Source organism: Colletes gigas, unplaced genomic scaffold (genome assembly GCF_013123115.1).
Source record: "Colletes gigas isolate AHSC1104 unplaced genomic scaffold, ASM1312311v1 Colletes_gigas_Sc00007, whole genome shotgun sequence".
NCBI classification, from domain to species: domain Eukaryota; kingdom Metazoa; phylum Arthropoda; class Insecta; order Hymenoptera; family Colletidae; genus Colletes; species Colletes gigas.
In genome coordinates this window covers 82,120-105,020 of record NW_025106636.1, presented here as the reverse complement: position 1 = coordinate 105,020, position 22,901 = coordinate 82,120, and the positions used below count along the sequence as shown (strand labels likewise).

The following is a 22,901-nucleotide window of genomic DNA, read 5'->3' as shown; positions in this document are numbered from 1 at the left end:
CTAATATCATCCGTAAGACTTTCTGAGTTGTCAATACTTGTCCAAATTATTATATAAAAACTAAAAATATTCAATATTTCAACAGTGTATATATTATTTTACAGCATTTACAACGTTAATCGTATTCAAAAGTTTAGAAGTGTTAAGATTTATTTATGGTACAAATCTTAAGAAAGCGATGTTGTACAGAGTTGCCCGTCATGGCACACAGCATATTAAATATCTTTGTTGCCATTAATGATACGAAGAAACGTTAAAGGAGAAGAATATTCAGTATGGAGATGTAAATGGTACTGGCAAAACTTTTCTCAAGATCATTTATTTTGAGATTTCAGTCATCAATTTTTTTTTCTTTTTTTTTTTTAACAAGATTAGATATTTTTATTACCACGGTATCATGATAATACATAACAGGATGATCGTCAAACGTTCTTAAATACAGAAAATTTAGGAACGTATTTTATCTAACCCCAATATCAAATGTTTATAAACATTTCTTAACGTAGCATAACAAATACTGATAACTTTACGCACGGACTATTTTAATACTAGCCATATTGAAATAGTGGGCATCAAAGTTTGCCAGATTGTAGCTTTGAATTTTACGGAATTACACTTTCATGCATCAGTACACGATTACATTTGTATGAGTTTAGACAGAAAGAAATTTGAACAGTATTAGAAGAGTTTAAGAAAGAAAATTTTATCTCAAATATATTTCTCTGGCCACCTGCGTACAAATAAATATGTTATACAAACAAATATTTCAGAAAGTGAATCTGATTAGTAATACTAGGAGTTTAAGAGTAAAAAATAATATCGTGTTTTGTCTCAGATTTACTAGTTGGACTTGTCTATGAGACTTATATGTATAGCAGATCCTACTTTAGATAGAATATTATTAAACGTTTGACCAATCTGGTCAAACTAATTATGTACTATTAAACTATATTGAATAATTGGAGACAGTTCAACAAATAGCATTAAATTAATAGCATCATTGCAGGATCTTCTAAATAAGTTTTATTGAATTTAATTAGCGGATCCAAGATGAAAAACAGTAATGTTAATCTGTTATCAGAAGCATCACTTATCATACATAATAGGTTTTTTAAATACATGTGTTGGAAGTTTCTAAAAGATACATTTATTTTTAGACTTTTTTTATATTCGAGAGGTCCTTGTTTTAACACATTAATTGAAGAAATGAAAGAAAGGTGGAAATATTTTTCTCAATGTTTTTATTTAACAAAACAATTACAAAATTTTGTCGAATGTTCTATAAATAAAACATAATGGATTACCAGATTTATTCTTAGCTTTTTTAAAGGATTAATATATGTACTTGACTTAATTTAATACTAGTGTCATGTAACTCCTTTCTACAAACACGTTAAAATTTTTCTTTGACTTTTGCATCTGAGTTGGACAAAATGTAATCAAATAATATTTACTACAATAAAATAACATGTAATCACACGGTAATTAAAATTACAAATCTTTAAAATATGTTGAAATTATCTTAATTGTCGTGTAATTATATGTAACTTTATCATAGTAAATGTAATCGGATTACATTTTGTCCAACCGTGTTTGTATTATAGTAATACTGTTAAGAAATGTTATGACACAAGTACTTCTAAATTTTTCAATTTCGTTGCTATAGAATAAAGCGAGCAGTATTTTAAATCGCGTATCTCTACAGTATAAAAATTCAAAGCATCTAATCACGTTCTCAAGGTTTAAATTAAATCTTGTGTGCGTAGGAGAAAAAGAGGGAGGGGGTAAAAGAAAGAGAAAATGTAATAGTTAGGCAAAGGTGGAGAGAGAAAGAGAGGAAACTGACGAAGAGCGAAGGAAGGAGGTGAAACAAAATGTCTGCGGATCTCAATATGTTTACTAGCAAACGTTTACATGCGAGGGATGCTTGACATCGCTCAAGAAATGATTAATGAAATGGTAGACAAACTTTGGCGTGATGGCCGTATCTTTTAATCGATACCTTATTTTGCCGGAAATTGAAAAAAGTGAATTCAAAGTATCACAAGAAAATAAACATAAATATACGGATGAGAATACTACAAAAAATTCGCCTAATGATCAAAAAACCTCCGTGACACCGGCAACTGTTCCCCTGTGTGTCTTGGGCGATGTCCAATTGCGTTTCCTGTGCCCGGATGATTTGAAGGAAGTACGAGCACTCTGTCAAGATTGGTTCCCCATTGGTATGAAGTTTTCTATAAATTTAAAATCGTACAAGTTTCACCATGTAAAAAATAACTTAAATTTTCGTCTTAATGTAATTAATCCTTTCTGGTTGTACGTTCAATGTCGTCAAATTTAATTGACGTAGATTTCACTGATTCATTTTTTAGTATAGCTCTATGTGACAAAGCATTCAATTTCAGCAAGTTAAAAATTAATCGTTTGGAAGTAAATATTTAGTAAATTAAAAAAATGAATAGTATTATTGCGTCAACTATTTCTAAAGTGAAACAAATTTTTACTGTAACATGCATGCGAGTAAGTGGGCACTCAAACGTTTTTATACTTTGAATACAATGCCAAACTTTGGCAGTGTCTGCGAGGAGTACTTAGATCGTAAAGGATTAAAATAAAATTATATTATTTTAATCAACTAAAAAAGACAACTAAAAAAATTGACTATAAGTTGTAGCAAAACTTTTGGTAGAACTATTCAAATAATACCAATTATAAAAGATTGAACCATAAAGGATTAATTAGTTATATTTATGAACAATGAAAATGTTAGAGCAGAGTTAGAATTTAGTGTATCTGTAACACAAATATTAATTTATTTTGCCATAGATTATCCTTATTCGTGGTACGAAGACATAACAAGTTCCTCGCGGTTTTATGCACTTGCAGCTGTATATGGTGGAGTAATAATTGGACTTATCGTTGCGGAGATAAAGCCTTATGCCAAATTGAATTTAGAGGACCATGATATTTTGTGTTCCAATTTAGGAAAAGATTGTTTAGTAGGTTATATCCTTAGCTTAGGAGTGCGTCGTGCATATAGAAGAAATGGAATTGCTTCATTACTGTTGGAACAATTACTCGCACATGTTACTGCTCCAGAACGATCTTCCGTAAAAGCAGTCTTCCTACATGTATTGTGTAGCAATTCACCTGCCATTTTGTTTTACCAGAGATGTCATTTTCGATTACATAGTTTTTTACCATATTATTATTCGATTCGTGGTAAGTGTAAAGATGGGTTTATGTATGTCCTTTACGTCAATGGAGGACACGCACCATGCGGTATCTGGGATTGGTTGCGTCATATAGCAAGTGCAATGGCTAGTCTTGGACCATGCAGAGTTCCACGGTGGATTTGGCAACGGCTTTTATGGGCTACTACTATTCTTTCATATCACAGATGATACATTTTGACAAATACCAATGTTAAACCAAATAGTTGTTTTTCTTTTATTTTTTTGAAACGTGCATGTATCTGCTAATTGGATGTTATGCCTATTCAAGCAATAAAATTACTAGCTTCGTAATTGTTTTTAAAGATTTATGGATTAAGTAGTTGTAAAAGAAATAATTTATCTTTAAAATGACAATACTTGAGCTGACAAGTATTGATTCGTTCGACAATTTTGTTATACTTACTTGGAAATTATGAATCCGAAGCTTTGTAATTCTTTCACCATGGATCATATTATTAAATGATCTACTTAATATTTAAGGTAAACGATACAAATATTAGAAATAAAACGTTTAACTGCCAGGACGTTTGATCAGTTCAAAATAATTGTAACTGAAAATTCTTTTGTATATGATGTATTATGGTCTTCGTGTATGGATATTAAACGGATTCATATTTTGTTGATTACTTAGATCACATAGAAAACACTTGGTGTTTTTCCATTTTAAGGACATCTGGTAATGGGAAGAACGCTTTATAGTCATCGATGTTGAACGTCTGCTGAGCTACCTCTGATAACACAGCATACATTCCATGTAACTTCAAATACCTACAGTTGTCAAAAATGTGAACAGAAGCATCTTTAAAGCAACTATCTTTAACAAAAACAAAAACTGGAGAACCGAAGTGGTCTCTAACTGTGAATGCAATGAAGCACGCACGAAATCTCTTATTTGGCTTTCACGAACATCACCATCCTTGGTTAAAATCGAATCGCTAGATGACTGTCCGGATGAGGATTTTTTAGAACCGAGCCTTGTTTTCGGCATTTCAACTGGTTCATGGCACCACCGATAGAAAAAGAATCATTGTGACAAGTATGGACAGAATCCATTCAAACGCGATATTGGTTCGGTCTTTAGCTTTTTTCTACCTTTTGCAATTTTGATCTACCTCCTGCACTATTCCACTCCTGTTATAGATTCATCTTCAATCAGAATGTCATCTAGTCGAGCCCTTGAATAGCTTTTTCCACTGTTGTCTACCATTTTTGGTTTCTTTAAAAAGGAATCTCCGATAAACCATGCTGTTTTAACAGTTTTGTTTTTTTCTATCCAAAGTCTTCGATACTTACTTTTTTTGCTATGTAACTTTGTTACTTATTTGCTTCCTGATTTCAACAGAGAACGTTTTATTCTAGTTTTGTTGAGTATTGGTTTTTGTAATTGTATAATCGCTAGCGAACTATGTTCATTGATATTGTGTTTTTTCAATATCTGAATCTGTCGCCAGTACTGTGTATATGTTGAAGTTAATCGATCACATTCAGCTTTTTCTATTGCATGCATAAAAAGGTAGTTCTTCGATGCTTTGACAAAGCAATCGCTGCATATTGACGATATTTAGTAAATTATGATTTTGCTAATATTTTTAGTCTTACCAGTTTAAATACTAGACGCAATCATAATGCTAAATTTGTTGTAATACGTTTAGCAATTATTATCTTTAGAAAAAGTTTCAAAAGCACCATATTAATTTATATAGAAAATAAAAAGTTACATAATATTTTAATTTCTCTTCAGCTTTTAACGGTTTACAATCAAACCTAATTTTGATATTATAATACCAATAATGTATTTCAAAAGAAAAATTTATATATGTCAAATGATCTTTGAATATCTTTGATAATACTGCTTTTTTATGATCATGTTTTATAGTTCAGAAACAGTCGAGAAGAATGTTATTACATACGAAGCAAAGGCGGATAGTATACATCACAAGTTTTATACCTTGTCACTATATAATCTAATTATGTATAAATAAGTTTATTACAAGTAAACTAAAATGTGCAGTGCGTGCATGTTCTTTTATATTGTACAAATTGTATATTGTATAAATGTTGTGAAAGGTGTTATTTTTGGGTGAGGTATCGAAGGAGATTTACATGGAAAAATTAGACCAAAGTTTTGCAAGTTAAAAAGGAAACTTAGTTTGAATGAAAATTATACGTAAGTAATAGTATTTTCCATGGTGATAGAACGAATTGAAGTACATTTGCTTCTTGATTAAGGCTGTGTATGTATTTCCCGATCGAATATAATCTCAACGTATTGTTTGTGTTCCAACTTTATTAATTGTTCAAAACCAATAGCATTATTTATATTTGTATATTCATATAGAAAAAGCTTTTGTATCGATGATATATAAGTACGTGAATGCGAGTCATGAATGTGTGTGCATATTCTTTATATATTATGTACATATATATATGAAATGTATCAGAGTAGTTGTACATACTAATGTATTGACTTTGTTTGTAATAAATTGACATGTTATAATCTTCATGTACCTGCTACATGGTTATTGTTTTTATAAAAATACGATAAAAACGTACAAAAATTAAATTGTAATTTTTTGTTAAGTTAAACAAGGTATACAAAATTGGAGTGAGTCTATACGAAGATATTTAAGTAAATATCTTGAATAAATCGATGAAAATTATCAAGTATGTATGTACTTGACTATACTGTACTGTAGATTAGTTGGGTGCATTTGAAAAAATTTTTTAAATGAACGGTGATGGACAAATACATATAACCTAGCAAAACATCTAGAAAGTAATTTGTCGGGAAAGAGCCAAGGGCGAAAGAACGAATTCCTTTGCTTACCTATTCTTTTATGGTGGGTTCGTCGATGCTCTGGTCTCATACGGGCCTTATTTACTTCGGGTATGCTTTGTGTAGTAATAAGGAGGCAATGTTGATAACGAAAGATTCCATAAAAATAACAAACGAATAGAAAATTTAATTGACAATATTAAAAAATTTAAAATACGAAAGTCTAGTTACATTTAAAATATTTCATATGATTTAAAGTAACGTGTTTACAGTATCTAATTAAAATATATCACAGATATGTTTATAATAACCTAATTCTGTAAGCGCAATAACGTATGACATAAAGTAATTATGTCATCGAGTTTATAATTTAATCTGAAAGTTGAAGCTATGAATTTATTACCGAAAACTCATGAAGAATTTAGCCAAGTCGAGTATTGGAATACGTTTTTCAAGAAACGTGGTAAAAAACATTTCGAATGGTACGTAGTGTTTATATTTGTTTTCTTTTTAGGCTATTTGTGAATTAAATTTCGTATAAATTGATAATATTTATAATATATTATAATATTTACATTACCATTTAGGTACGGAGAGTACTCAGAATTATGCGGTATACTCTTGAAATACATAAAAATAAAAGATAATATTTTAATCGTTGGCTGTGGCAACTCTACAGTTAGCATGTGTTTATACGATGTTGGTTACAGGTGAGATTTTGTATGAACTTTTATAACCATTGTTATCGGCGTTAGAATTTAACAAGATTTATTTCTATTTGTAGAAATATTATTAATATCGATATATCGCATATTGTTATTAAACAAATGCGTGATATTAATGCATCCGTGAGGTCAGATTTAATTTACACGCAAATGGATGCTACTCAAATGACGTATCCAAATGATACGTTTAGCGTTATCTTGGATAAAGGTACTTTGGATGCTCTGATGCCAGATACTAAGGAAGGAACGATACTTACAGTTAATAGATACTTCAAGGTAAATGGATATGTATCAAACAATGTATCGACGATATTATATGTATAATACACTTTGAATTACTTGTTTTAGGAAATCACGAGAGTTTTGCGAAACGGCGGTAGATATATCTGCATCTCTTTACTACAAGAACACATTCTAAGAGAGCTTCTATCTTATTTTCCAAGCGCTGGATTTATGTTTCGTATAGTACGTTGTCACGAGGCAGAAGCGAAAGCACGAATCGAAGAAGGAAGCTTGATACCAATTTTCGTGGTGATTGCTACGAAATTTACGACTTTATCACAAACTGCAAGTATTTTACTGCAATGGTATTTCTCAAATATCTTTGGCATACGAATTATGTTTCTTTTCTTTGACGATACATAATTTCTAATTGGAAAAGGTTCTGGAAATAGCGTTAATCGATGGTCCTCCAAAGCGACTGTCGTTAACGAATGAAGTGATATCTGCTGTATTGTCGGCGCAACAGTCGGCGTTAATATGCAACAGTTTACAAAAACGCAGTGTAGCCGACATTGGAGAGATATCATTAGATTTACATCGTCCTGACGATAAGCATCCGCGCTATACAATTTACGTTTTAGACAGGCCTAAAATACATGGGACGAAAACATACGCGGCGTTTATAGTGCCGCAAGGGAAGTAAGTTTGTGTTTAGTTTGAATAAGTATTTGATATTAATGTTTTATTAATGTACATTTTATTTTAACAGAGAAACAGATTGGCTGTTCAGCACGAAAGAAGGAAGACAACAACTTCTTAAAAGCGTCCAACGGGATAGGCTTGCAATCGTTACGTTGCGCAGGGAACACAAATTTGAAAGCTGGGATGCTGTGAAAAGCGAACTTGAGGATTGCATTTTGAATTTAGCGCCAGAAGGTTTGTCCGGTAAAAATGATATTCCATTTTTATCGTTAGGTTCGGACGTAGGTGTAAGAATCACGTGCTATGAAGGGAAAAGTGATCTCAGCGGCCCTTTCGTTGTCGAGGAGGTCGAAAGAGACGGTTACGAGTTCAGGAGACTGGTATTTTTAAACAATCCGTACGTCATCCAGAGCGAAGCTCGTCTTAAACAAGGTACTGGATTTGTTACTTCAAATGTTTCCTTATTTTAACAATGTTCATCGGTATCATGATTCTTCTGCAGCTAAATCAAGACGTGGCAAAATGAAAAAAGTTATCGACCCTGGTTTCTTAGCCTGCGATCATCATTTGTATATGAGCATTGGCGTCAGCGCCGCGATAAACACCAAAGAATCTGATGAAATCATAATCGTGGGATTGGGCGGAGGAAGTCTATGCACATTTCTGTACAATTGCTTTCCTAAAGTACGCGTATAGTACTTGAAACCAATTTTATAGATAAGTTCTGGTTTCAACTTAAACCGATATTCTTAACCGATTTTCTAGCTGAAAATTATCGCGGTGGACATCGACGAAATGATGCTGAAGATCGCTATCGACTATTTTGGCCTGATTCTTGATAACAGAATGAGGGTTGATATCGCAGATGGAATTCGATTCATCAAAGACAGTGTAGCGAGCGGTCAGAAATACAAAGCTATACTTTTCGACGTGGATAGTAAAGACACTACTGTCGGGATAAGCTGCCCACCGAAACAATTTTTAGAAATGTCTATTATAAAGTCGGTTTCCGAGTGTTTAATGGACGGGGGGCTTTTTATCTTGAATCTAGTCAGCCGGGATGAGAGTATCAAGAAAAAAGTGAAAAACGATTTGAAGTCTGTATTCAAACATATAGCGTGCTATTTCGTGCAAGACGAAGTAAACGAAATTATGATATGTTCTATAAACGAGCATGGTTCTACCGAATGGAAGAACAAATTGAAAGCTGCCGCAACGAACTTGAACGAACAAGTGTCTGCAAGAAAATTATTAAGTACCGCGGATATATTTGATTTGTCATCTTTTATGGAAAATTTGTTCGTGGAGCCTTAATTAAAAATTGGCCTATATAAGATCAAGCGTCGTATAAATATCGATTGGCCATTAAAGATCATTTTTCTGGCTACGAATCGCGTCAGGAATGATTTCTACTTTCGTATGCCAGCTTATTCCATTTTTTAATTCTGAGAGCGGATGATCAGCCAAATGTTATGGCGAGGATACGATTATTGTATAGTGTTTGTACAGATATAAATAATAGTAAAATTTATTACTATATAATTAACTATTTAAAAAATTTATTATATTATAATCTTTCCATAGGATGGAGGATGGAGAACGAATGCTGAACGTAAATAACAACAAAAAGCATTATTAAATAATTAATTTTATTTTTACATATTCAAACTTCAAAAGAAATTACCAAGAAACTGGTACAGAAACGAAATATAAGAAATTATTTTATTAATATTTTACTCTATTAAGATAGAATTATAAAGGATCGTTTAATTAAATCGCTAGTCAAAAAAATAACTGATTTATCTCAAGTTTAAGTTGTTCGTACAGTACCGTGCAAGTTTATAAATATTTACTGAAATGATAGAAATCATGAGAAGAAATTTGATCGAGAATGTGAATTTTGCATTCAGGATTGACACGATTGAAATTTTTGTTATAATGGTCCCTTATATTGGCTGTGTTGACGATTTATCGGTCAGTAAATTTGCATGCAATTTGAAAAATTATACAATCAACATTCCCACTTAAACAACAAAACTAAGGAAGGAACTATTAAAATATTGCTTTGAAAGTAGAGCAGAGAAACATAGATTTCCTGTTTACAATCTACATGTTTCATATAATGTCTAAACAAAAGAAACAAATACTTATTCGTTCCGATTACATTCGAATGTAATTAGAATCGAAATTTGTATGTTTCAACACTTGAGTCGATATTTTAAATACTTCAACGCTTATCGTTAGACTGGGTACTTACATTCGATATATTTCTACAAAACTAGTTTTTGTGTTTGGCTTTTCTTAAATCTTTCGTTAGTTCTATTTAAGTCGTATTCGTCTCAAGATGCGAACGTATATAAGTTTTATCGAAAAGAACCTTTGATACCTTTCGACGTGACTCTTAAAGTGAATAACATTATAAAAAGATAGGACAATAGTAAAAATATTTCCGATACTTTTGTTTAGACAAATAGTTTACATATGTAAATTCTGTTGGTAACCCTCCACTTCGTTGTACATCTTTCTCACAGCATCTTTGGTGTCGTTCGGCAAATAGTTTTGTACGGCTGGGGCAACTTTATTGCTGCCTGGTACAATTCCGTTGGCCAAATGTGCTACACCGTTTTGTAACATGTGCGCAGCACCATTCGCTACGCCATTTTGTACAGCAGCTGTACCATTTTTTTGAACCTGCCTCGCAGTACTCTTTAATCCATTGGTAATTTGTACCGCTCCTGTGTAAAAAAAAAAGAAACGAGTCTTTTATTTTGCATCATCGGAAAGAGGATTCTCAGGTAGATAACAAGTTGAAAAAATAAATTCTGTTTCGAATACTTGTACCTGTTAATATTGTTAAAAAAAAAAATAACGAAAAGATGATTATTACATCGAAAAATTATTTACCTTGTAGGCTGATTCCGTTAATGCTTTTCGTGGCGTTTATCATGTTTTCTATATTTGGTTTGTCGTCGAACATTTGTTTAGAAACACCGTTCGACACAACAGGTAGATCCTTGTTATTAGAGATCAATGGCTTAGAGTTCGTGCCATTCTCGTTCTCCGTTAGCGATCTAGATCTTCCGTGGATATCTTCCATTCCTGTCCGTTGCAATTGCGTCAATTGATAGAGAGCTGCTGCAAATTCTTGTTGCACGCTTGGCACATCCGTATCGCCGTCTATCTACGTTAAAAGACGTTCTTTTTTCATCAAATTTGTCAAAATTCTGATAGCCTGCGACGCCCAAATCGAAACACGAGTTACTTATTTAACGAACGAGTTCGCGGTTACACTTACAATTGTTAAACGATTCTCGTTATCCAATGCTTTCAACATAGGTAACGATACTTCGCGAAATAGCTCCAATCTTTTCTTGAACGCCGAAACATTATCGTCCAGTCTTCCTCTGCCAAGTTGCAGCTTGGAGCAATCCAGAAGCACTAATGGTGGTTGTTGACCGAACTGAAATCATAATAATTAATACCTCGTAACATTTATTTGATATGGTTCTACTCCCTTGAGATAAGAACAAGAAAGGAAGTCCTATACCTTGGTTTCAAATTCTTGAACTTGATTCAATCCCCTTGGATAGCCATCGATTATTATGCCATCCGTATCACGATTTAAAATTATCTGTTGTTCGACTGCTTGCATCACAATGTCCTGTGGGACCATTTCTCCAGAAACGATAGCCTCTTTAACGATAGTGTTCGACGATGCCATTGTCCTGAGCAATCCACCTATGCTCACATGGACCCAACCTGGCATATTGCGAACAGCCTGGGTACATAAATTCTCCTTATTGCTTCCAGGACCACCTATTAATGTTAATAATTAGAAAAGAGATACTAAACAAACGTCAGGACAAAATTTAAATTACACGCTAGGCAACAAATTGTGTAGAATACTGGTTCGAGCGATTTATTTAATTCAAGTGCAGTAGATCACGGTACGTTAAAATAAAATACATTTATAACATTTGTTAAGAAAAAATTAAATTCTTTCTATGTTTCAGAATCTCACCTATGACCCACATAAACAAAGGTAATCCCTTTCTAGGTTTAATCGCAGTTTTCGAAGGGTTCACGTTAATCGTAACAGGCGCTTGCGTCATTTCCGGTACTTCGCCATTTTTATGGGACGGTGATTTTGAAATGGATTCCTTTCTCCTTTCGACTTCTACCTGCGATATTATTTAATCGTATTGTTTCAAATAATATTTGGAAATTAACGGAAATGATGTATCGTCGTGTTAATAATGCAACGTACTTCGGCTTCCAAAGACTGAGAGACTGTTTTTTCTCGCACATCGCCGTCCGAGAGTCCAAGTATTTTGAACACCGTCTCCCGAAAATCGACGTAAACGTCGTTCGGATTTCTTTCTCCGTTCACCTGGAAAAATATTGAAAAAAATTAGTCGTTATCACGCGTGAGATTTTTAATAATAACCGAGACCCCTTAGAAATCGAATCGATCAACTTCAAGAAATACAATGTGAGAGAAATTGATGTCATAAACGTTATCTCTTAAAATTTACAGACAATAGAGTCTATCGATTTGGGTTTCCAAGAAGATTATGATCTAAATAAGTTATGTTAACTTTGTTCTTTCAATGGAAATCTATATTTATTCTACGCTAAAGAAGAACAGACTTTTGTATGGAATATTTTTTTATTAGACTTTATCTTATAAAGATATTTTAAAGAGACCCTGTTGTATATCTAATAAGATATCTATATTTAATTACTTCTAGTAAAATTCCACTTTGGTCGAAGTATTCCGCGACGGGCATAACGTTTCTATAAAAATTGTGAAGTTCCATTCTCGCCAGCTCGATCACCACCTGGCCGAGTTGCGCGCCAAAGTCGATTTGCCTTTCGAGAATCTCTTGTCTCCAGGACACGAGGATCACGCCGTTAACAATTTTAATCTGAAAGCGCGTCAATCGGGAATACAGATTTGTATGATAATTTATTACCCAGTTATTTACGTAGACCTTTCGTTTTTTCTATTCGTTAAAGATAATCGAGCAACTTACTTTCTCAGCATATTCGACCACGTCGCGCATATTACGCGGATATCCACTGACGAGAAAGACTTTGGACCCTGGAGACATTTTGATTTCGAGCATGAGGACCTCGGTAACAGTCTTGCTGCTAAGTTGCCCGAAATCTTGCATATCTGTTGATGGAACGAACGGTATAAAAACACATTTTCTAGCAACGGTTTATACGCTCGAGTAATAATAATTATAGAGTTTTTGTAAAAGTAATATAATTAACAATACTGTTCGTATAATAGAATATTCAAACAATAGGATGTTTATAAATATACCTGATAGAAGGTTCACATAACGGGAGTTTATACAGGGTGTTTGGCCAGCCCTGGGAAAAATTTTAATGAGAGATTCTAGAGGTAAAAATAGGACGAAAATCAAGAATAGCAATTTGTTGATCGAGGTTTTGTTAAAAAGTTATTAACGTTTAAAGTTCGCGCCTGTAGATAGGCAACCTGCATACAGCTGCGCGCGCTACACGCGGAACTTTAAACGTTGTTAACTTTTCAGCGAAGCCTCCATCAACAAATTGGTACTCTTGATTTTTGTTTTATTTTGGCCTCTAGAATCCTCCATTAAAATTTTTCCCAGGGGTGGTCGAACAGCCTGTATGTACAATGGAGGTGTCTACCGTGTTAGAAATTATATTATTTTCACCGTTTCCGAGCGCGTACTGTTGAAGGAGGTCCATCATGTTGATATGCGTTATGCCTTTCTTTTCTTGGATCAAATTGTCGCAATGTGTCACCTTGCCGCTACCGGGACCGCCTGAAGACGCCATAAAATTGTTAGAACAAAGAAACAACCGCTGTCCAACGGAAATGAAATAATTGTTATCCAAGGTTTACTTAAAGATCGATCAACAGGAGTATGATCGCTCTTAAGTCGCTGACTTTTAACATTTTTAAACGAATTTTTGAAACGAATACAAACCGAGGACAAATATGACGGGCACTTTTGGTATTTCGAATTTAACCGGACCGACGTTCTGTTGCGGGAAGTATCCATTCGGAGGAGTTGCCAAGAGGCCAGCCTCCCCCCTCCATTTTCCTGCGCTTCGAGCATCAGCCTCCTCGAACACCTGCGATCCATTTTGTTGATCTGCAATTTAATTTTCGATCGAATTACAATCAGTACCACGAAATCGCCGCGCAACGTTTATTCCTACGTGTAATTTGGGTGTAAAATCGCATAGGATTTTCCAATAAGAGCGATAGGGCTTTGTTATTGAATCGTGGTGGTCGTTCAAGTGATATTAATTTGTAATAATGCAACTTTAACCAAAGTATTTCTGAGATCTTTACGATTAAAAGAAGACTAAACGCGATATACTGTTTAAATAATGTTTACCTATTAATTGTTGAAAAATAACAGGTCCCCTCTTGCATAGGAACTGATTGAATAAATATAGACAATATTTAAATGTTAAACAAAACCACTTTAATTATTCTTTAGGAACTACATAGTTTAATATAAATATCAATTGTTTGTTGTCGCTTGTTAAATACACAAATATGGCCGATATTATTATAGCGTTTGGTCTCATTTTAATCAGAAAAATCTCAGAAATATAATGGTAGAGGTCTCGCTGATGTAAAGTAAAAACTAAAAAATTCATTTGTTGCCCTTTTCTAGATACGGCAAGATAGGATAATTGCGTAGAAAAATTCGGGACTTTTGCTGGAACCGAACCGATTTTCCCCGAAGTTTCCCGACCAGATCCGACCGGAATCCCGACTCTTCCGGGTCCCTCGCCTCCCCGCCGATCAGTATCGCACGAGTCATTCGCCCGAACGTTTCGTTCCTTTGTTTACCGAATTTTTGTTGATTGAAATTTAATTCTCAACTCGGTTTTATTTATTTACAAATAAAAAACAAAGATATTTTACTCGTAAATTAGAATTCAATAACCTAATATCTTGGTAAATTAAAATTTACAGGAAGAAATTCAGTTCACGAGCAAGTCTAAAATTTCTAATTCGTCCTGAATAAAATTCGCCTAACAGTGAAGCGGGTATATCTGTGGCAACCTGAACGTCTTGACGACACGCTCAACAGGTGTATCATACGGAACGGAAGTGAAACGGTGGATCTACCAAGGTGTGAATCTTGTTTTTCGAATGTTCCTAATGGGGTAGTAATAATTAGCAATTAAGACTAGAGATTAAGTAGTGTTACTTTAGTTCTATTTTCTTCTGTAACAGGTTAATGTTAACTTTAATTTTAGTCGTTGAAATATGCTAGTTATTATTGTACATTGTAAGCATCGATAAAAAGATTAATTTGCAATTGTGCGTCTTCGTTTAGGTATTGTACGTCATTTTTATTTTAAGGTCAAATTTAAAATCATCGCTCTCGGTGTACTTTCATAATCTTTTCGCGACTTTTATATTTGCGTTTGACGGTAAAGTGCATGTTTAAGCGTTAATTTCGTTGTTAGCAAAGATGTACGATAAAATTAAACTCTCCGTAAACTCGCATTTTCAGCACGAAGTTTGATACGACAACGATAGAACCACTATGTCACAATGTAACGTTGCTTCCGCAATATCGATTAAACTGTGTGCGTAAATTGCTTGCAACCTTTTTTCCACTCTAGAGCAACCATACTCGACCCGAAATACGGATCAACGACGTTAACGCATCAACGACGGGGCATTTCTTTTAAAACTTTCCTATACGATGATTTTAATGGTATAGAATTCCTTCAACACGTGTATACTAAAAATGGGTGATAAGTATTTTTGTAATTAATATAATTTATTAAAATTTTGCAGGAGCTATATGTGGATGATAGAATTTATTTTTGTGTTATCGGAGAAATTACTGAAAAAACAGACATTTGCCCAACACTTTGGATTCAAAGAATCTATTTCCTTTAAATTTTCTGTCTTTAACCTGCTAATAATGACAAAGCGAATAATAAGAAGAAACAAGATATTTCCAATGGTAAATCATTTTGAGAAACAATGGAAAATAGTTGTTAAAAGTAATTCTCGTTTTATGTGGTTCGAGAAAAGGAAAAGGTATGGATACTGTAGAGAAACGGCCCTCGGGTTAGAACATCTATACGTATGTATGTAGAAACGTATGAAATCGACATCGATAGACTTCTGAGAAAAATACTACGTACTTTCGTAACGTAAACCATTAACTGCCCGAAGAATCATAAAAGTTTGATCGTAGCGACATTCGTTTCTACCGTTTCATACCAGGCTTTCGTGTACTTAACACCGTTTCCGTGGTGGAAATAATTGTTAAGAGAAATCTTTTCAAAAAAAAATAATTTCAGGTTGAAATTTTAAAAGGTCTCGACAGCGTTGGACGAAGTACAATTTTTCTTTATTTATTCTGGATTAAATGCTTAAAATTTTAAGCTTCACCATTCTTTCTCAATAACATGATATCAAGAATACACTAATTCGTATCGACAATTACAGAGCAAAGGGAACGAATAGATATTGTAATAGGGTTTTAGTATTTAAAAAATCTATCCAGTAACAGGTATACTATTTCGAAAATTGGCCATTAGAAAATAAAAGAATTAGGGATCTACGGAACTTGAGGATTTTTCGGGAACATTTCTGTTCATTCGGTTAATAATTTCTAAATTAATTATAAAAAAGAATTGAGAGGTTGTTCGCGCGATAAGAAATTAATTTCACTAATTACGTTGGAAAGCTATCTTTCACGTTACTATTTACACTTGGAAAGAATACGTACGATCAGGCTAACGACAAGTGTCGTAAAGTTAGTTGCAATATTGATTCTGTTAGATGACTCATGCTGACGGAACTTTCTTTGTACCCATTAAGACGTTCGCTTGTATGAAAAACTCTTGGCTTCGTTACAATAAATTTCATTTTTCCGCGAAGCTATGTATAATAAAACGTGAAAGCAATCGATACGTCGCCTATACTTATTTCATAGTTATTCATTTTTCATTTATCGATTTATTCGTAACTTGCGTAAAATGTACCGCCATGATTGCATGCTTAAAGCGTTAATTAATACTAATATGTATAATAATATCGTACAAAATTTATTGTCGCAAAGCTTCTATTTGTGTATTATACTTAAAATCCCTTTTACTTTTCTGTCAATGTTTGTCGATCCCTCGTGGTAAACAAAAACAGTTTAACAATGGGAAATATTTTTAATTCTGTTCTTTAACATTAGAAGTTCTGGACTTACATACGTAATATGTACTTGGGGAACAGTATTTCGAATAAATATACTAATTTTCTAAATTGAATGTTAAAATTTAATTCGAGTCCAGTTACAGAAAAGGCAGACCATATTTCAAAATTACAGCTTAATTTAAAACGAAACGTGATCTTTTGATTAAGAAAAGGCAGAATAAAAAAATTCGCGAAGACGCTCTCAGTTTTAAAAGACGAAAGACGATCTGTGTACGTAACAGTATGGGTATCTATTTCGAGGATTTGAATATCGTACGAAATTGTTTTATGAATGTCGCGTAACGGGTGAATTCAGCTATAAGAAAATAGAAACATAATAAGAATTGATTGCTATTGATGTCGACGCGAAGCAAAGCTTTCATTATACAGGCTGTTCCACCTAACTTGCATTTTTTTCAAACAGAGCTATACTTTTCTTAAATAAATCATTTTTTCTCGTCCGTCGATATTTATACGTCGCGTTATACATACATCTGTAATTACATATTTTTCTTTATTATATAACATTGTAAAGTCAAGAATATCGCTATAAATACAAAATATTAAGTTACATTTGTTTTGCAATTGCGATCTGAGTTTTGTAAATGGACATAGTCTAAATAGTTTAAATAATTCTTTACAGTGATAAAAGTAAAAGAGATTCTCAGTGCGAGCGATTGTATTTAACAGGGATGTACGTGTAATCTGGAATGTTTGTTTATATTTGACTTATAGTTGAATTTCACTGCGGTCGTACATCGAAAAGTATTGTAAAGTATAATATGTCTTTATTTCCCTTTTGGGAAATCGCTGGAAGACTTATTGATCGAGTAATATGTGTAATGTCAAGTACAAGGTGTATGTGGGTCACACGTGTGTTTCGACCACATTGTGATTAATCATTCTGAATTGAAATGAAACATGTTTCGACAACACCCATATAACGGGGAATATTTCGTTAAGAATTTAGTCGCCCGTATTCACGACGGTATTTATTTAATAGAACGGAAAAGAAATTGCTCCTTTGGTCTTGGATCGACTGTTTGTATGCAAATTAATATACATATGATAGAAAGCGTGAGTCTTTGAGAATTCTTATAGAAATTCTAGTAGAATTTAAAAATGAGAAAGTATTTTATCCAGAAAAATTATTTTCGGTTACGGGGTTCAATTACAATCATTTTTGGTGAATAGACATACCCCCGAAATCCTGCGCATTTTCGAGAAAAAAATTCAGTACGGGCGGAACTTTAAACGTTAATAACTTTTTAACGGAGCCACCATCGACAAATTGATATTCTTTCAGGGTTGTTATTTCATAATAATAAGTTTACGTTGGATTTGATTTTTAATGTGTATGATCTGTTTTCAGGAAATACTAACCAGTGTCCAGGCAGATGCCCATAGTAGGTCGTTCGAAGGATGGCTAGATCCTGTCACGGCCATTTACTCACATGCTTCCAACTGACCAATTCATTTTCTCCGGCACGTCGGTCTAAGAGTCCTCGAAGGACCATGCAGAAGGACCTCCTTCGCGCATCAAAAACCCTTCCGTACGTGTTACTTGTTCGTATTCGGTTCTTAAGAGTCTCGACGTTCTCAATTGTCCGCTACCGATTCCCCTCTCGTCTCTGATGGAATAGCACTTTCGGTGATAGAAGGGTCGTTAAACGTTGGTTCGATCAGCCGTGATATCTGATTTTAGGTCTAACGTGTCGGCGACCAACGGAAGGCAGGGGTCCGATTATTAAATGCTCCCTCGGTGTCGAGCAGAATCGTTGAAATCTCTTCAAGAAGATCCTTAGCATGAGAGTCAACAGCAACACCAGCCACATGTAGTCGACGATTTCCGGCGCGGCGTAGAATTTACGAGGCACATAATTTTCAATATCGGTGCACACGTTCACATTGACCACTCTCAGCACTTTGGCAAACTATCGAGAAATCTGCAAGACGACAATGTGTTATAAAGCGTCGTGGCTGTTGAACTATCAGATTCAGGTATTAAACAACTATAGAGTTTCGTTAAAAAAAATGCAGTTGCATCGATGCATCTGAATATCGCATATTTCTTTCAAGTCGAAGCCTACAATTTCGTTTGATATGTATTTGTGCCCCGAACCTAACATTTCTTGAGTTGTAAAAATAGTTTGACAAACTTTAGAGCGGTAATTTAATTGTATTCAATTCGGTTTAATTTTGTCTCATGATATTTTTCTTTTTTTCTAAATCTCCAACTAGTTCGGAAATATAGATTCTCCCTGTCGTCGTCCGTTGCGTACTTTGCACTAGTTTCGTGAAGCGAGACAGATAGGAATTTTCAAACGGAACTCTAGGCCACGAAATATCGGCGAAAAATCGATCGAGCAATCTTTCGGAGAAGGCAACGTACGCGAGAGGAACGATCATGGTAAAAGTAGCTCCCCGGACACTCGAGCGACGAGAATCGTGAACCCCTGAATGGAAATCGTTTGCAGTTTCCTCGACTCGGTTTCCCTTTCGGTGGTAGGCGAAACACGATCGAGAACAGTTGTCGCGTGGGTATTTGCGCACTGACCGCGAACTTACATAATAAAAGTTCCTCGGATAATGGTTTTTGTTCCAAGGCCCGTTGGCTTTAGTCGAGCCGATCGCGGCGATTCGTGACGAAGCAACGAGGAAACAACGAAATGCGCGGCCAACACGCCGGGAAACTTCCGGTTCAGAACGCGTTTCGCGGACAGAGGTTTATTCGTCGCGGCGTGATAACGTTGTAATGGACTGATAGAAAACGACTAGAGGTCGTGGCAAGAGTCAATCGTCTCCATAGATACGCCCATGCGCAGCTAATCCTTTCGTCGACTTTTCCATGTCCATACACCTGTCTTACATGCATTCAAGTTAATGGGGCAGAATTCCGTGCTTTAACGTATGCAAATGTGCATGCGTGACATGCAGGTTCAATGTCAAGTTCCTCGTGACCAGGCACTTTTCAGACCAGGAGAGGGTAACTAGCAGGAGTTATGGTAAAACTACCACCGACAGACACCATCAAGACCTCTTCTTTTTATTCCTAGAATAACTTGATAAAGGAAACCTACATCTTAACACTGTAATTAGTAAACCCTAAATTTTCAAATTCGATTTCTTTGAACAGGAATTATTTTACATTTACGACTTATTCTATCGCGTTAAATACCCCCCTCTTCGATCGCATTACGATTATCCTCGAGTCTTCTCGTTACGAATGAACGCCTGAAAGATCAAGATCAACTTATAAACGTTTTCGTTTGTGCAACCACTTAGGGGAGCAATACAGTACCCTTTTCAACAATTATTTTTAATCCTTTCCTCTTCGATACGAATGTTATCCACGATGCAGACCCAGCCAAGGATAAACTCGTTGATCTTGGAAACAAAAATTAAAATTTTCTGAAGAGTTTGATGTTCCTCGAAGGCTCTAGCATCGTAGAACGATCTGTGCAAATTCTCATCCTGTTTGGAGCGTTGCATTCGTGGATATTATCGTCATACCGATTCTGATCAGTGTCAGAGTCTCTTGCTCCTGATGATGCAACCTGCAAGCCACGAATATTAACATTAACTTCAGCTGCGTTAGGAAATATTGATTTATAATTATTTTGTGTGTGATACACCTCCACAAAAAATCTGAAAAAATTATTCGAAACAAGCTATTCAATAAAAATTAACGTTTCCTATTTAACAAGTTCCTATATATTGGGAGAGTTCCCCCTAAATACCTGTGAGAAACAGTTTTGTGTTAATCGCCATCTAGTATCACTAGATACTAAATACTAGAAATATTTCACATTTTCAATGGAAACACACACATTTATATTAAACATTCTTACGACAATTTTCTATTTACCGTCTAATAATAAATGCAACAAAGTTATTTAAAATTGACTACTTAATAAACAGTATAATTTTACTGTTGAATGAACAGTAAATCAATTTGGCTCAAGGGCACTTTTGACCATCTTATCCGGCTATACCCTTTCGAATCTCGTTCGAGAAGTTGCATAGAAATTTCGTTGGTCGAACAAAGGAGAGCCAAGATACCGTTGTATTAGACCAAATGATCGGTTGTAACTGTTCATTGAAACAAGTCCACGTCATTGTTTGCTAGAGTTAACTATCGCGCAAAAATTATAACTCGATTCGCGGTAAGTATTTACCGTGAATATTTCAGAAATTCGTCTTACGAATGAGTGGTACGTATACAATTTCACAATTGGAAATCGTTCCCCACTATCAAGTTCACGGTTTAATAATCGTAACCTCTCTCCCTCGCGCAGACGATAACGATGAAAGCATGCGAATATACGAGCTGGTAACCGGCCGGTACCATCGACATCGATTAAATTATTTAAAACTCTATCCATCATACAGCTGCTTTGGTCTCATATGTCTATACATACATAATTTCTGCAAGGTAAGCGAGTTAGGTATCCACGCCCTTTTTCCAATGACAAGCTTCCCTGTGTCGTGCAGTTGTTCCTCTGAAAACGATTTTCCTCCGTTTCGAGCACACTACACCACGCGTCCTAACGTTCCGGACTTCCGTGGTCGAAATTTCCAGAAAGACCCTACTAAAATGCTAAGAAATAATTAAGGAATAAACCAACGTATGGAATTTAAAAAAAAAAACTGTTTTATTCACGCTATAAACAAAATAGTTTGAAACCGAGATTCACTCGTAATTTTATAGAAATATTAATTTTCTGTAAGGTAATTAAAAGAGTTTAAAATCTCTAAAATTGTGCACTTTAATCTAAAGGGCATTAAAAAGTTAACAAAATTAGTGGCGTGTTAAAAACTCAAGGAAAACTTGATTTGTAGAAAATCTAAAAAAACAAACATTCGAGACACGAATTTTAGGCTTATAGGCTTATGTATAGCATGAATATTGACGTTCCCATTCACCAACTAACAAGTTACCTTTGTTATTTTATGCGTGTCGAGGACAAATGACATCAACAGTCGTTGGAGAATTATAATTATTTAAATTATTAAAATTCCTGAATTATAATTTAATAGCTGGATAGACGAGTTTCTGTTCGATATATTTTTATGCACGAAGTAAAGACTTACAATAAGAACTGGAACTAGAAGATCGGACTTTTTATTTTCACGTTCCTATGTCTCGGGGATAGTATAACAAACATGGTTTATAAGGTCGTTGGATTTGTTTTTTCATGCTCTAAAAGGATATCGAAAATAAATTAAAGGGTGCGGTTTGAAAAAATATCGATAATCTTATAATACTCGTAAAAAATGACCTTGAAAAAATAATGCTACCTTTGCACGTGCCCCTTCGAGCAGTACAACTTTCCTCCGAAGAGTTTTTTCATAGAACCATAAATAACAGAGATATCGTTACCAATAGATTCATTTACTTTGTTCTTTTTAAAGCATCAAGTATTGTATACTGATTTTTATATGGGCACGTGTATCTGAATTATATTTTACTATAAATTTTTTAATGTTTTCCTTAACCTTAAAGTTCGATCGCGCGGAAGACTGGCACCCGTATGCAAATTTTAAGAGACATAGAAAATATTTACATCATATTTTCCTGCTTCAAATGTTACAGTAACAGTTTATATCGTTTTTCTGTTCATACGTGATTGACGTAAATTAGATTGCGACAGCATTTTAATATTTAGCACAACAATATATTCGATATTTCAATTACCGATGTTCTTCATATTCAATACTTTATATACTATTTTCAATCGATAACAAATATTTACTACCTCTTCCGCTCAAACGCCGTTCTCACCGTAACATTAAATAAACAAAAACGTTTTCGAAACTATTTTGTATCGATTATACGGATAACCTCAGTTTCAGAATTTTTTACATTTCAAAATTAGGAATTATCTCTTATTAGTAGACGCGAACAAAAGACTTGGGCTTCTAGATTTCTTTCTATGGAAACTATCGAAAACTCTATTCTATTTGTCTTTTATAAATAGTACAATGGGCCTACGGCAATG

General features: G+C 34.3%; 3 protein-coding genes across 3 annotated transcripts; 2 read left to right on the top strand and 1 right to left on the bottom strand.

Moving 5' to 3' along the window:
* Positions 1-129: 129 nt before the first annotated feature.
* On the top strand, positions 130-3,417 carry LOC122396262 (N-alpha-acetyltransferase 60). Its single transcript, XM_043394487.1, has 3 exons — positions 130-290; positions 1,767-2,225; positions 2,830-3,417. Exons 2-3 carry the CDS (start codon positions 1,979-1,981, stop codon positions 3,405-3,407), a joined length of 825 nt encoding a protein of 274 aa, XP_043250422.1. The 5' UTR covers positions 130-290; positions 1,767-1,978; the 3' UTR covers positions 3,408-3,417.
* A 2,397-nt stretch (positions 3,418-5,814) lies between these two features.
* LOC122396260 (eEF1A lysine and N-terminal methyltransferase homolog) lies at positions 5,815-9,131 on the top strand. Its single transcript, XM_043394482.1, has 9 exons — positions 5,815-5,903; positions 6,274-6,497; positions 6,603-6,725; positions 6,800-7,016; positions 7,089-7,307; positions 7,402-7,661; positions 7,732-8,096; positions 8,167-8,348; positions 8,430-9,131. Exons 2-9 carry the CDS (start codon positions 6,406-6,408, stop codon positions 8,976-8,978), a joined length of 2,007 nt encoding a protein of 668 aa, XP_043250417.1. The 5' UTR covers positions 5,815-5,903; positions 6,274-6,405; the 3' UTR covers positions 8,979-9,131.
* A 784-nt stretch (positions 9,132-9,915) lies between these two features.
* On the bottom strand, positions 9,916-18,615 carry LOC122396128 (adenylate kinase isoenzyme 5). Its single transcript, XM_043394265.1, has 11 exons — positions 18,283-18,615; positions 13,652-13,819; positions 13,376-13,486; positions 12,701-12,843; positions 12,410-12,592; positions 11,932-12,054; positions 11,686-11,845; positions 11,212-11,480; positions 10,960-11,124; positions 10,569-10,845; positions 9,916-10,399 (listed from the first exon to the last, which is right to left on the bottom strand). Exons 1-11 carry the CDS (start codon positions 18,302-18,304, stop codon positions 10,140-10,142), a joined length of 1,881 nt encoding a protein of 626 aa, XP_043250200.1. The 5' UTR covers positions 18,305-18,615; the 3' UTR covers positions 9,916-10,139.
* Between the last annotated feature and the right edge of the window lie 4,286 nt (positions 18,616-22,901).

Coding starts and splice junctions, on each gene's coding strand:
- LOC122396260 (XM_043394482.1), top strand. CDS start 6,406: ATGAATTTATTACCGAAAACTCATGAAGAATTTAGCCAAGTCGAGTAT. Junction 6,498..6,602: donor GGTAAAAAACATTTCGAATG/GTACGTAGTGTT, acceptor ATTACCATTTAG/GTACGGAGAGTACTCAGAAT. Junction 6,726..6,799: donor TTATACGATGTTGGTTACAG/GTGAGATTTTGT, acceptor TTCTATTTGTAG/AAATATTATTAATATCGATA.
- LOC122396128 (XM_043394265.1), bottom strand. CDS start 18,304: ATGGGCATCTGCCTGGACACTG. Junction 13,487..13,651: donor GCCCGTCATATTTGTCCTCG/GTTTGTATTCGT, acceptor TGGCGTCTTCAG/GCGGTCCCGGTAGCGGCAAG. Junction 11,846..11,931: donor CTCAGTCTTTGGAAGCCGAA/GTACGTTGCATT, acceptor ATAATATCGCAG/GTAGAAGTCGAAAGGAGAAA.
- LOC122396262 (XM_043394487.1), top strand. CDS start 1,979: ATGGCCGTATCTTTTAATCGATACCTTATTTTGCCGGAAATTGAAAAA. Junction 2,226..2,829: donor TCAAGATTGGTTCCCCATTG/GTATGAAGTTTT, acceptor ATTTTGCCATAG/ATTATCCTTATTCGTGGTAC.